General features: G+C 39.9%; 1 protein-coding gene across 1 annotated transcript in view; it reads right to left on the minus strand.

The window, feature by feature from the left end:
• The window catches only part of LOC108689696, a 23565-nt gene that overhangs the window by 8653 nt on the left and 2177 nt on the right, over positions 1–12735 (minus strand). Inside the window, exon 2 of the mRNA XM_018196583.1 lies at positions 10310–12735. Within this exon, the coding sequence (XP_018052072.1) occupies positions 10310–12735 (2426 nt within the window). The remainder of the gene's footprint in view (positions 1–10309) is intronic.

Here is a 12735-nt window from a genome sequence, read left to right on the forward strand (position 1 = left end):
CTCACTCACTCACTCACTCACTCACTCACTCACTCACTCACTCACTCACTCACTCGCTCAACTCACTTTCACTATCACCGTCTTCTTCCTCTACTTTCTTTTATTATCCTATGTATCTTCATTTCCATCTCTTCCTCTCCATCGTTCCTATGTCTTCTCTGTTCTTCTCTTTATGCTACCACAATCACATCACTGCTCGTCGAAGTGAGCCTACATAGCCATTTCTTCATAGACCTCACCTACACGCTCACGTACATGTACGCACACATACATGACATGCTTACGTACGTGTCGATATACACATCGATCCGAGGGAGGGCGATGTGGCTTTACGATGGTGCCGAATGCCACGCGAATCTTTTAGTACAAAGGGTGGTGAAATACGTACGCGCGGCATAAGAAAAGCCACGTGGCCACGTCAACTTGACACGTGTATACCGGTCACCCTTGTTTGTAAATCGTCTTTCGCACATTATTTGGCAATTCAATGCCAATCGCGAAGGTCAAATCTTCTTATCTTTCGTATGATTCGATTTAAATTTATTTTCAGCAGATGCGTGATGTATAGAATATGACATAGAAAATAAGGGTCAAGGAACTTGGAGCGAGAGTCTAGCTGGATTACTGTTTTTTTTTAAATGTCTGTCTGTTCTATTTCTGAAAATTTCGTGTAAAGCGGATTTATCAACGGTTATAACACTATCTTTTCTTAGAAACGCGGGCTCGATTTCTGCGTAAATTTTCCTCGCATTTAAGCGCATGATATTTCCTACAAGGGACGAGCGCACGATCCCCTTTGGTTCTACATCAGGCGATATACTTTTTTCTAATGAAACGATCCGCATCACCCGCGATCAAGCTCACTGTCTTCAAATATTCTTCTTCGCTTTACAATCCCTCCCCTCATTTCATTTCATTTCTTACTTTCATCGATCGTCCGGTCTCCGACATCGTGCGACGGTTGACGCAATGACGACGCCAGTGTCAAAGTGAAAGAAAAAAGCGGTAAATGATAAGACATGTTCCTTCATTTTTCCTACGAGTTAGCTCGTGTGTTCACGTACGTGTACGCAAGAATGAGTACGTTGTTCAAATGAATTGTTATCACCAAAACATAGAGCATGAATTGCGCCATCCATATTTGAGGGCGATTCATGGTCAAATCATATATTCGAGACCGTCTTCAGAAGTCAGAAATCAATCAGAAGACCGTATTAGCATCTTAAGACATTATTTAAGACAATTTTGAAATAAGAACGGACTATGAATACTGCCCTAAGGTCGTAGGTTACTTTAAGACCACCTTAAGTAATATTTTAAGATACTAATGTGACTCTGACCGGTTTTTCTCTCTCTCTCTCTCTCTCTCTCTCTCTCTCTCTCTCTCTCACTCATTCACTCATTCAAATTCATTTTTGTTTCAAAACAGTTCTTATTTCAAGACAGACTTAAGTAATATATGTCTTAAGATATTAATATCGCCCTCGATCTGGCCGGTATTCATAGTCGGTTCTTATTATTTTAAGACCGTATTAAGTAATATCTTAAGATACTAATGCTCTTTGATTAGTTCGCGACATTTAAAGACTATACTTGAAACAGTTTTAAACGTAAGATCCAACAATGAGTATCATTGATGACTATCATTGATTGGTCCGTGACATTTTAAGATTGTACTTAAGACAAGTCTTAAATATAAGAATCGACTATAAATACCAGCTTAAACAGTAGATACATCAAATGTGGCCAACATACATAAAAGATGGGGAATGTAAAAAGACGATCAATCTTCCTTTCTTTTTAAGAGATTGTCTTGGAGATTGTGATAGATTGTATAGAAACGACTCGTCTTCGCTTCTTCCGATTTCTCTCATTCTTATCGACCAATTTTATACAAGAATAGTATCTACGCTCTATGTCTTTGTTTCGCAATTACAGATTTCATACGAGGGCGATGTTAATCCAAGAAGCCATATAACAGCCGTCAAGCGACATTCATGTAATTCTCGACCCTCGTTCAGACATAAGTCTCCGAGTGAATCTTCGCGAGTGGAGAACTATGCTTGAGAGATAATTGAAAAAAACAACTATTACTCGAAAAGTCATGAATCGTAATAATTGCAAATAATAGTAATAAACGCGTCCGAAAGCTCAAAGTAGGTGCGCCGAAATAGCTCATCTCGCATCTACAGCCATACTTTGCGCCGGCTATACATAGACATCGATCCACGAAAGATTCCATGCCAACCGCTCTATGGCGAAACTGAAATCTCTGAAAAAAGAAACTACTAATATCACACGCGTATACTATATATATATATATATATAATATATAAAGTAAACGTCATCTAATTTCAATTATCGAAAAGATACTTTACAAATTATCGGAAAAATCAGAATTGTCAATATAAATTTGTTGAATTATATTGGTTTATATTTCTCAAAAATTTAATCCGAATGACTAAAGTATTAGATTTATATAATATACAAGACAGGCGATGTAATTATAGATAAGCGTGCATTCATGATGCTACATTTGACGTTAATTATAGCCAATATCTGATTTTCTCGTACCTGCACTCACGATTCTCGCATATGCTCGGAATTAGAGGGACGTATTTAGCGCCGAATGAAGACAAAGAACACAAGCCATTGTTCGCGCTGTGAGAATGTGCGTGCATTGATCCGCGAGAGCGGCCGTGTGCTAATGAAGAAGTAAGTAACGAATCTCTGCGTCGCAAAGAGCGATGGCACGTGGTGCGTAGTATGCGTGTTCCCGTTCCGCCTTGGCTCTCTCATTGCGTAAATACTCCAAGGTCGCGTGACAACGGTGACATCGTCAACCTGGCGACGAGTGGATTTTTTAACGATCGATGTCCGATTTCCTATTTTCATTATTTAGCACCGCACGCGAATGTCTGACGCCTGACACGCATTAAATATGCATATGCTATCTTTTATAAAAACTTAGAAGCGAACAGTGCCACATGTCCTTCTGTTTTAATAAGAAATGAAAAAGGCTTCGAGAGTACATCATTAATGAATAATGGGTACGTAGAACGCGAACTCTCGAACAATAGAACTTTTTAGCGAGGGAACTGTAGACCATGGTGAAAATTTTTCTCTGAGTTTTTACACAAATTGGAACACTTTTCAAAAATACTGAGGTGAATACATGAATTCTGAAATATTTAAAAAGTTCAGAAGTTTCTCACATCTTACAATTTCTGAAAAAAATATCTTAAACTTTTTTTAGACTTTGTAAAATTTTATCAGAAATTATACATAAAATGAGAAATCTTAGAAATCTTAGAATATTTTACAATTCGCATATATATGGAAAATTTTAGAAAAGATCTTGGCACTTCTGAAAAATGTCACAATTTGTATTAAAAAAAATCTGAGAAGTTTCTTAATAAGTTATAAAATTGTTTAGAAATTCGGAAAAATGAATGAATCTGAAATTTACATAAACATTTTGAAAAATTATATAAAAAATTCTGAGAAAATTTTCATCAAGACATAAAGGAGGAATGCTTCGTTTTTACTTATGTGATCGATTTCACACTTCTCTTTTACCTATCTGACCTAGATTTAAATTATTTATCCTATATGCGTCCGATGTGTGACGTACTCTCAACTACAATCCCTGATTTCCGTCGAATGAATTTAGATTACCGTGCATCGAGTTCACCGTTCGTCCGACAGTCGTTACTTTCAGCTTTGAGTTCTCTCGTTCCGCGTCCTATTCTTCGGAAGCGATGGAACTTGGCGGCCAACTTTCTCCCGAAGTTATCTACATTATGCGATTGTTGTAATTTTACTTCCTATGCAGTCATGTTATAAGTTGAGTTCTTTTCTAGGAAGCATAACCTTCATATTACTAGTACATTCTTCAATAGTACATATTTCGGTTTCGCGGATGATCGATACTTTTCTTGTCAAACACGCACGTCGAATATATAATAAATTGTATGATTCTTTTTCTCCCTTAATATCCGTTTCTGTAGACCAATGTGGATATTAACGTTAATATTAATTGATTTTACTTTTTATCTTTTTCTAGCTCTAAGAATTAGAAAAGTTAAACAGTAAATTACACCGAGATTAAAATTAATTACTTTGGTAGAAATAAGTCATTAAATTTTTCATTTGTCTCTTTATATGTAATTAAAAAAACAATTTTGTTCTCTTAATGAAAACTAAATTTTTCTCTTATGAATTATCCTTTCAAAATAGCTTTCAAAATTTGATGTTATTACCCTTTCGTACAGACGGAACGAATTAACGACGTATGCGCACTTCCTAGTGATCATCGATCCGCTTTTAAAGGGGCGTTCACATTGGTGATATACCTACGTATTGCTGGCGTTGGCGGGGAAGTGCAGGAAAAAGACAGTAGAGAAGGGGTCTCTCCGTGGCAGTCCCAGGGGACCAATGACCCTCAAGCTTGATCACTGTGTCGCGATGCTCGTCACCAACACAGGCGACTTTATAAGCGATACCGCAAACTCGAACAGCTCGGATCGCGAATGTCGAAGCGAATTATAGGCTAGGCACGAGAAACGGTGAACAAGGCAACGAGAGAAATGGATAGAGGAAGCGAGCTGAAGAAAGTGAGGTAACCACTGAGATTGGGCAGAAATAGAAAAGGCGGAAGGAAGAACGAGAAAGAACGAAGAAATAAGAAAAGGATGAAGAAGGATGTATTAAGAAACTGGGGAGGATAAAGAAAAAGAGGAAAATAGACGAACAGAAAGAAAAAGGGAGAAGAGTACGATCAAGAGCTACTCTCTCCATCCATCGACTTTTTCTTCCTTTGACTTTGAGTCGTCCTCTTCATTTCTCTTTCGGTTTCGCTCGCTTCTTCATCCCTTTCTTTCTCTCTCTTTCTCTCCATTCGTTTCCCGATCCTGTCTCCCTTTCTCACGTAGTTTCTTCCTTTCCTTGTGGCGGGAACGTGGGCGTGGACGTGGGCGAGGTGAATCTTCAGGGCCGGCGAGCGTCGGCCGATCCCGGATCGTACATCTCGTAAATCGTGCCGACTCTCGAATCTTTTCGTCGACAGCTACGTCCCTGTCGATCCAATTCTATGGCGGGAGATCTCGGATTCCATCGTAGAGTAGGACAGAATCAAGCACGGGAGTGCAATATTCCACGAGAAAATATCGCTGGCTATTATCGTAGTTAGACAGGCGGATGCGTGTGAATTCGATTTATTCGATCTTTCGATCACGATCGAATACTATGAATTTATGGAAAAATCATTTCAATTCAATCAGGCAGAATTGCAAGTTGAAAAATTTAACTGTACAATGTTAAATTTATAATGTCGAATATTATCTAATTTGAATTATTTGTTATCTTTCTAAAGGTCGCCATTACTTCTATCAGTATATCGTTAATTAAATTAAAATAATGAAATAATAATTAAACAAAATTTAACTTGAGAAAATGTATAAATTTAGTTTATTAAATAACACTAAATTTGATTTTATATTTTCTCCATTGGATCCGAATAACTTTACTAATTGTAAATGCATACATTAATATGAATATTTATTTCGAAACTATCCATAGTATTCACAGAAATAAATTAATTTACATAGCACATATGAAAGACAAAATTAGTAACATGTTATTTATCCCAAACTGTTATTTAATAAAAATAAAATAAATAAAGATCAATAAATAAAATTAATAAAAATGTTATTTAACTTCAAGGTTACCATTGATAATTTAATATCTAATAATGCTATATTATATATTTGGGATAAATACGTGGAATATTCATGCAATCATTTAAGATTTATTGCACGTAAAAGAATACTTGATTACATCTTTTCGTGACATGATTTGAGCGCAAACTTATTTCGCCATTACCATATATTTTTTTATCTGTCAATATATGCGACTATTACGTTTATCAAGATTGCTTTATGGTATTGTTGTATCTGTCTATCGGTATGTGAATTAATTACGAAGATAGGGATGATGATGTGCGACCCTTCTTGCTGTTTCCTACATATTGATTCATCGTTACATCATTGAGAACGGCAGAGATGTCAGTTTTTTTTAATTATCGCTTGATTAGTCGACGTTGCACGACGTCGCGTGTTTTTTGCAACACGCGCAGAAAATCTTATCAACGGGTGATGTACATTACATCCTGTTGATTTACAAAGTTGCACGATGAATACTAATCGGAGCGATACTCTTTGAGACATTTTTTTTAGCCGAACTCTTTCTGCGACAGTTGCCATGTGAAGAATGACGCGATTATGCAAGAGAATTGTGCAAGAAGTGCTGCCGTATGGACAAATAATAGAAAAAAATGTTGTTACATGATGCGCTCAATGTAACTCCATATCGAAGATATATGATATCGCCTTTTGCTTACTTAGATAAAGCGATTCTTCTCAACGCATTTCTCACATACGTATATTCTTTCTCTATTTTATCATATAATATATAATCTAAAATCTCTCATATCATTTTTTATAGACACGGAAAAAATAATTTTGCTGAAATATTTAAAAATTTAGCTAGATATACAGATCTAAAAATAATTTTGTTTGGCCATCAAAATAATTATGTATAATACTCAAACTGATTGTTAGAATATAAAAATTTTTCAGCATTGTTATCATATTTGAGTTTCCTACATAATTATTTTGACATTATAATAAAATTATTTCTAGATATGTACTTAGCCAAATGTTTAGGTTTAGGTTTAGGTTTCTACTTCAACAAAATCGTACCTTTTGTGTACACATAACAGAGCTAAAACACATTTCTGCTCAAACAGAGCTGCTGAACATTTGAAATTCGGAATTTCAGTAAAGTGAAATTTAATCGTAATTCAGGACTGAATATTCGAAAATAATAGGAATATCCGGGACAATAATCCTCTCAGCGAGAGATCGTTATATCGAAATAACGAATTGATTTCTCCCTGCCTCTCCCCGATCACCCGGCCGTTCGCTCGCGAGAGGGTTAAACCCTGGTGAAATTTTTGCTTCCTGTCCGGCATTTCTCCCTCCTCTTCTCCGCGACCCTCCACGCTTTCGAATTCTCCGTGCCCGGCGATCGATGAATGTTCGTGTCTACGTCACACACAACGACGTCGACGTCGACGACGACGACGACGACGACGACGACGACGACGAGGACCCTCCTCTAATGCTTCTCCCTCTCATTAAAGCCGTCCGTTCGTTCGCTGGCGGAGAGTAGCATCCTAATGCTATTTACACAAGTGCTCTGCCGTGGCGAAAGGGCGTTCGTTCGGGACCTGCGCCTTTCGAGGCCGTGCATGTGCAAACGCAAACGTATAGTGCTGGTTGGTGCTCGTGTTTACGTCGTGCAGATCGCGCGATCAAGCACCGTGTAATCCGAGAGACCGGGACTTTCCGGTCGGTCTCTCTTTGTCTCTTTTGAACGACCCGCGTCTATTAATTGCCGACTAAGTCCTTTTGTTCCTCGCATTTCATTAACGAGATACGAGATAGAAGAGAGTTAATACAAACTACTCTTCTGATATGGCGAATCGATAATCAACGGATCAATATCCATAATCATGATGATATCAATTTCCATAAACCTGACGAAAACAAGAAATTTTCTATTGATTACTTAATGAGAACAAAATTAATGAATTTTACGACTTAGGCCCGATTTCACAATATATATTTGATTACCTAAAGGTCATGAATGAATTTCATTGATGAATTTGTTGTAACTTTTAATCTTTAAGTAACCATATATTGTGAAAACAGGCCATATTTTGTATTCATTCAAAAGAGAATGATTTATTACAAAAATTAAAAAATAAATGTCTTCATAAATTTAAAATATATCTTTATTTTTTCCTTCTCATGTCAAAAAAATATGTTTTTATGTAATAAAAATGTCTGTTTTTGTTAACAATAAATAATGATTTGATAATGACGAATGTATAAAATGTGAATATATAAAACAACAAATTATTATCACAGCGTGACATACAGTTATATTTGCTCTGAAAGGGAAGAAGAATAAATAAACTTGTTATTCTGTTATATACAATTTAGATGTTTCATTTGAAGGACAAACGAGAAAGCAGTCTTATACTGATAAAATTAATCCAAGGCTGATTTATCGAAGCAATTTCCAAGCGATCTAAACATAATAAGTGAAGCGACGTCGTAGATGTCCTTCCTGGCGTGACCATTGTAAAGAATTAACTTACAGTCACTGAATAACCTTATCCTTTCTACCCACGTATTCTTATCGGTCCTTCGAATCTATACTCGAGCCTATGAATCCTAAATATGTGAACTTACGCAATAACGTTTTTTCGTCGCCGTCGTTGTCATCGTCGTAGTCGAGCTAGCAAATTAGGCATAGGCAAACGAACATAAGACGAGAAGCATTGCCACGACCCAATTTCGCGTTGTGCCAATACAGCCAATCGTGCATCGAGGCGATCCTAATTAGAAATGTCTCGATTGTCAATTAGCCGAGTATTTGCCGCAGGATCGAGAAACTGGCGACTTCCTGATCAAAATTTCCTCCGTGAGATAAACTACGCATCTCGAGCAAGCGTTGCCAAAAATTTTGATATACCACAATTTCGAGGATTCTATTATAAGCTTTGAATAGGCGACGCGTAGAACGCGCGGGACTTCGTAAAATTTCGTAGACAGTTCGGATAAAAGAGCTCACATGGAAAATGAGCAGCGAGTGGAAATTTACTGAAATATAGCTTTATGTAGAAACTTTTGCTATCGTGTTCCGACTCATTATTTTTTTTTCTCACAAAGCGTTATTTCTGTTGCTAATTACGTTTAACGACGGTCATCAATCCTTCCCGCGATGTCTCCGCGGGGAAGGTGTAGTAGATCATGCTCGACTTGTTGACGTAGGAGGCGCGAGGGCACCCTGTCGCACGGGCGTTCGATCTAATTTAAATATTTAACAGTGTCGATGTAAGTACGACGTGCGATCGGCTCGTTATAAGCCCGAGTGGCAAGCTCGAGTGGAGTTTGTTAGTCACGTCGCGGTAGTGCGGCTGGTTCGTCAGTATTAAGATGCAAATGAATCCCGCCGTCACGCTGACGACGATCGTTCGTCGCATCGTCGTCGTGAATCGTCGATTTTATCTGGGATCGACGAATCAAACGGAATCGCGGAGCAGCGGCCTCTCGTCCCGCGATTTATATTCATAAAGATATGATGCATTTCTTAGGTCATACGAACGATCGATATAAATGATATAAATTTAATCATTTACGGGACAGGGACATGTTTTGCATGCGTGCAAACATATCGTCATGTGTTAATAGCAGACACGAAAAAAATCAACATGTATCTTCCTGCGATCATCAACATTCGAGAATTATTATTATTATTCCTGTAACTTTGACGTCGATTTTCTTTCAACGTCGTCGTGCTTTATCGTCTCTTTGCTCATCTCTCGCCTTCGTGGTCATTCGATGGAGTCAACAGCATTGTTTTCGTGCACCCGGATCGTCACGATCGTTATTAAGGCCGACCTATTTGCGCGCGAGTACGCATCGATGCCACTTTGTTCATTTTTTTTTTATGTTTCCTCCGTTCACCTCTTTCGCTCTAAATATATCCATACCGTCTACTCGCTAGCACGTCCTCCGTGCGTTTCATCGGATATATATCGCGTTCTGAATGAACGTTTGATTGTATCAAATATTACAGTGTAATTTATATGATTAGATAACTCAGCGGGAAAATAATTGTTATCGTTCAATTTCATTCCGATTATTTCTGGACAGCCTCAAATTCGTAACTTGCTCGTAATTTTCGCAGCATTAATGGAATTGTTTACTTCGACAGAAATAAATATGTGATTCGATTTAAAACGCATTAATTTAGCATTTTATCGAAATAAATTGTATTTCTGTAGAAATTTACTATTTTTTTAATAAACAGAGCATGTACTGAGTATGTACTGAGCTTTTTACAAGCACATATAAAACATTCGAGAATTATTATTATTATATATTCGAAATTTATTATTTTGATACTAAGATAATACCTAAGCAAGATACGATTTCTCAGAAACGATTAAGCAAATTTAATCTTTAGACCTCACACTGGAGTCTACTAAATTTCAATCGGTATTATTATATCTCTGTTAGCTTATTTATATTATTATTATTATCTGACGGTGCTATTTGCACGATCAGTTCGTCTTTTTTCGCTTGCTCAGCAAAGTCGGATTAGCAAAGGAAACTTGAGACGACGGTGTAAGGTGGATGACGGAAAAAAAGCAAACATAAAGATTAATGTTTACCTGCCAAATAACGGATGCCATAGTTGCGATTCGTCCGGCGAGCTCGCAGTAGAGCTTACTTCCGGCTCCTGCTTAAGCAGTCCGCTGCGCACTCTGAGCAAGGGCGAGTAGTGATTGATGCGCGATCGGCCGCCGTTCGATAAGTCCATGGGCTGCGTCGGCATCAATGTGCAAATCGGCTTGCAACTGAGTTTGGGTCTGCCAGTGATAACAGTGAACCCACCGTCTTTCGCGCCGTTACTGTTTGTCGAACCAGACAGTCCTTTGATAATGGTGCCGTTAACGGTAGCGCTAGGTTGCTGTGGTTGCGATTGTTGCGATCTGGAAACTGGGCCCTCGCCGTGGTCCAATACGTGCTGCAAATGCGCTAGCGATATCACGAGCAGATCGGGATCCCGAAGGAGGTCGGGCCTGGTAAGAGCCTCGGGTAGCCTGAGTTCGGGTCTGCTGGCTAGTAACTTCGGTATCTCCGTCGCCGGTGCGGCAGCCAGACCTGGCAAATAATCGCGAGGAACTAGAAGAGGATCGGGAATCAGATGGCCAACAGTCTCGATCAGTTCGCGGAGTTGTCTGGCCGGATCTAGAAGTTTGTCAGTGCTGCTGGACGTGGTGCAAGTAATTTGATCTTGCTCCTGATCGATGAAGTGACCCCTCGTTCTATCGACCGTCTTTTGGTAACAAACGGCTTGGTTCCTATGTCGTTGTCCGATCTGCCACTCGGCAGACATTGGTCTCTTGGGCGTGGCTCGCTCTATCATCGCATAAAAGGTACTGTGGATGTCACCGCTGGACATTGGCCTGCCAGAGTTCCTCACCTCTTGATTGTGAACGTTCAGACGTTCCTGGAAGCTATGCTGATTAATCCTTTTCATGTTTCTATCGATATTCGAGTGCACGGGTCGAGAAATAGGTTGATCGATGTTTTGATCTGACCGGATCACTCCCTCCTTTGTTCTTTCATAGTCTCGCGGATCCACGCAATTAGATGAAGCCAGGATGCTCTTAAGTGTTATTTCGCTTTTGGCATCCTCCGAGCAGGATACCGAACACGGCGGACTAGGGAGTAATCTCTCGAGATAAGCCGATGATGGTCTCCTGGACGCGGGAGAACAAGGAATTCCGCTGGGCTGTGGCGATACTACCACGGTGCCGCGGGATCGCAGCTCCTCCAGGACCTGTTCATCAAAGTGCTCGAGATCCCTATATCCTGAGCCTTTACCTTTGGCCTGTGCCTCACTGTTTTTACCAGAGCTAATCCAAGCAGAATCGCTCTTTTTCTCCATCAGACTTTTACGATCCTCTTGATTGTTCTTGGTTCTATGCCCGTTGTAATAAGCGTCGGTACCGTCGTATGCCAATGAATCCGCTTTCTGCTGTCTAAGGTCTTCCATAACTTGTGAGTCGCAGTCTTCATCTTCTTCCTCGTCTCTGTCCTCTTCGTGAGGAAACTCGTCCATTTTCATTTCTTCCGGATACGCGTCGACCTTATTGAAACTGACAGTGCTTTCGGGTGATTCGACACGCTGCTTTATGCTCGGTGAGGTTGTTAGTTGATCGGAGACATTTTTGTAGCGGTAATTTGGTATAACAATCGATAGACCTGGCAGATTACGAGATGAACCGTCGAAGTTTGCGTTCTTCAATAACTTCTCGACGCATTCCGCCTGAGAATCGGGCGATCTGCTCGACGAAGATGCCTTTGAAGGTGGCCTCGCAGGCGATACGATCGGATTCTTGCCGACTTCAGGCGTGTCGTTTCTCATTATGGACACCGAAATTCCTGGTGTATTCCTTAGGGCGTCGAGGATTCTCGAGCTATCGTAATCGAGCTTCAACGGGTCGCCGGGCTCGTCTGGCGCTTCCTCTTCCTCGATCGGTTTGCTCGATTGCCACGTGATGACAGATTTCGATCTGCATTTCGATCGACCAATGATGAAACCGCCGTCGGCCTCAGCGATTTTGCAGGAATTCGGAGTGGTCTCGGCATTATTCTCCAATGAAAGAAGCCCGAGATTATTCTCCATTTGGATCTTCCTGTCTTCCATCTCCTGTAGACAACAATCTTTTAAGATCTTCTCTTCGTGCACCTCCAGCTTATCGTCAATCTCGCCGTCTTGGTCGACGATTTCAGTCTCGTAGCTAGATGCACTCTTTGTTTGATCCTTCTCGTCAAGCTTCGCGTCCTTGACCTGTTGTCTTTCAACGGATGGTTTCTCGTCGAGGACCTCGTAAGTCTTGGTGGAGTCTACCGGCAAGTCGGCACTGGGAGTATCAGTGGCAAGAACGGGCGAGGCTGTAGCATCTATCATGTTCAATATATCCTGAATACCCGCCTTGTTCATTCGATTCGATTTCTCACTGCTCTCCTCCTCCTCCTCTTCCTCCTCCTCCTCCTCCTCCTCCTCCTCCTCCTCCTCCACCTCTTC

The sequence above is a fragment of the Atta colombica genome, unplaced genomic scaffold (assembly GCF_001594045.1).
Source record: "Atta colombica isolate Treedump-2 unplaced genomic scaffold, Acol1.0 scaffold275, whole genome shotgun sequence".
Taxonomy (NCBI): Eukaryota; Metazoa; Arthropoda; class Insecta; order Hymenoptera; family Formicidae; genus Atta; species Atta colombica.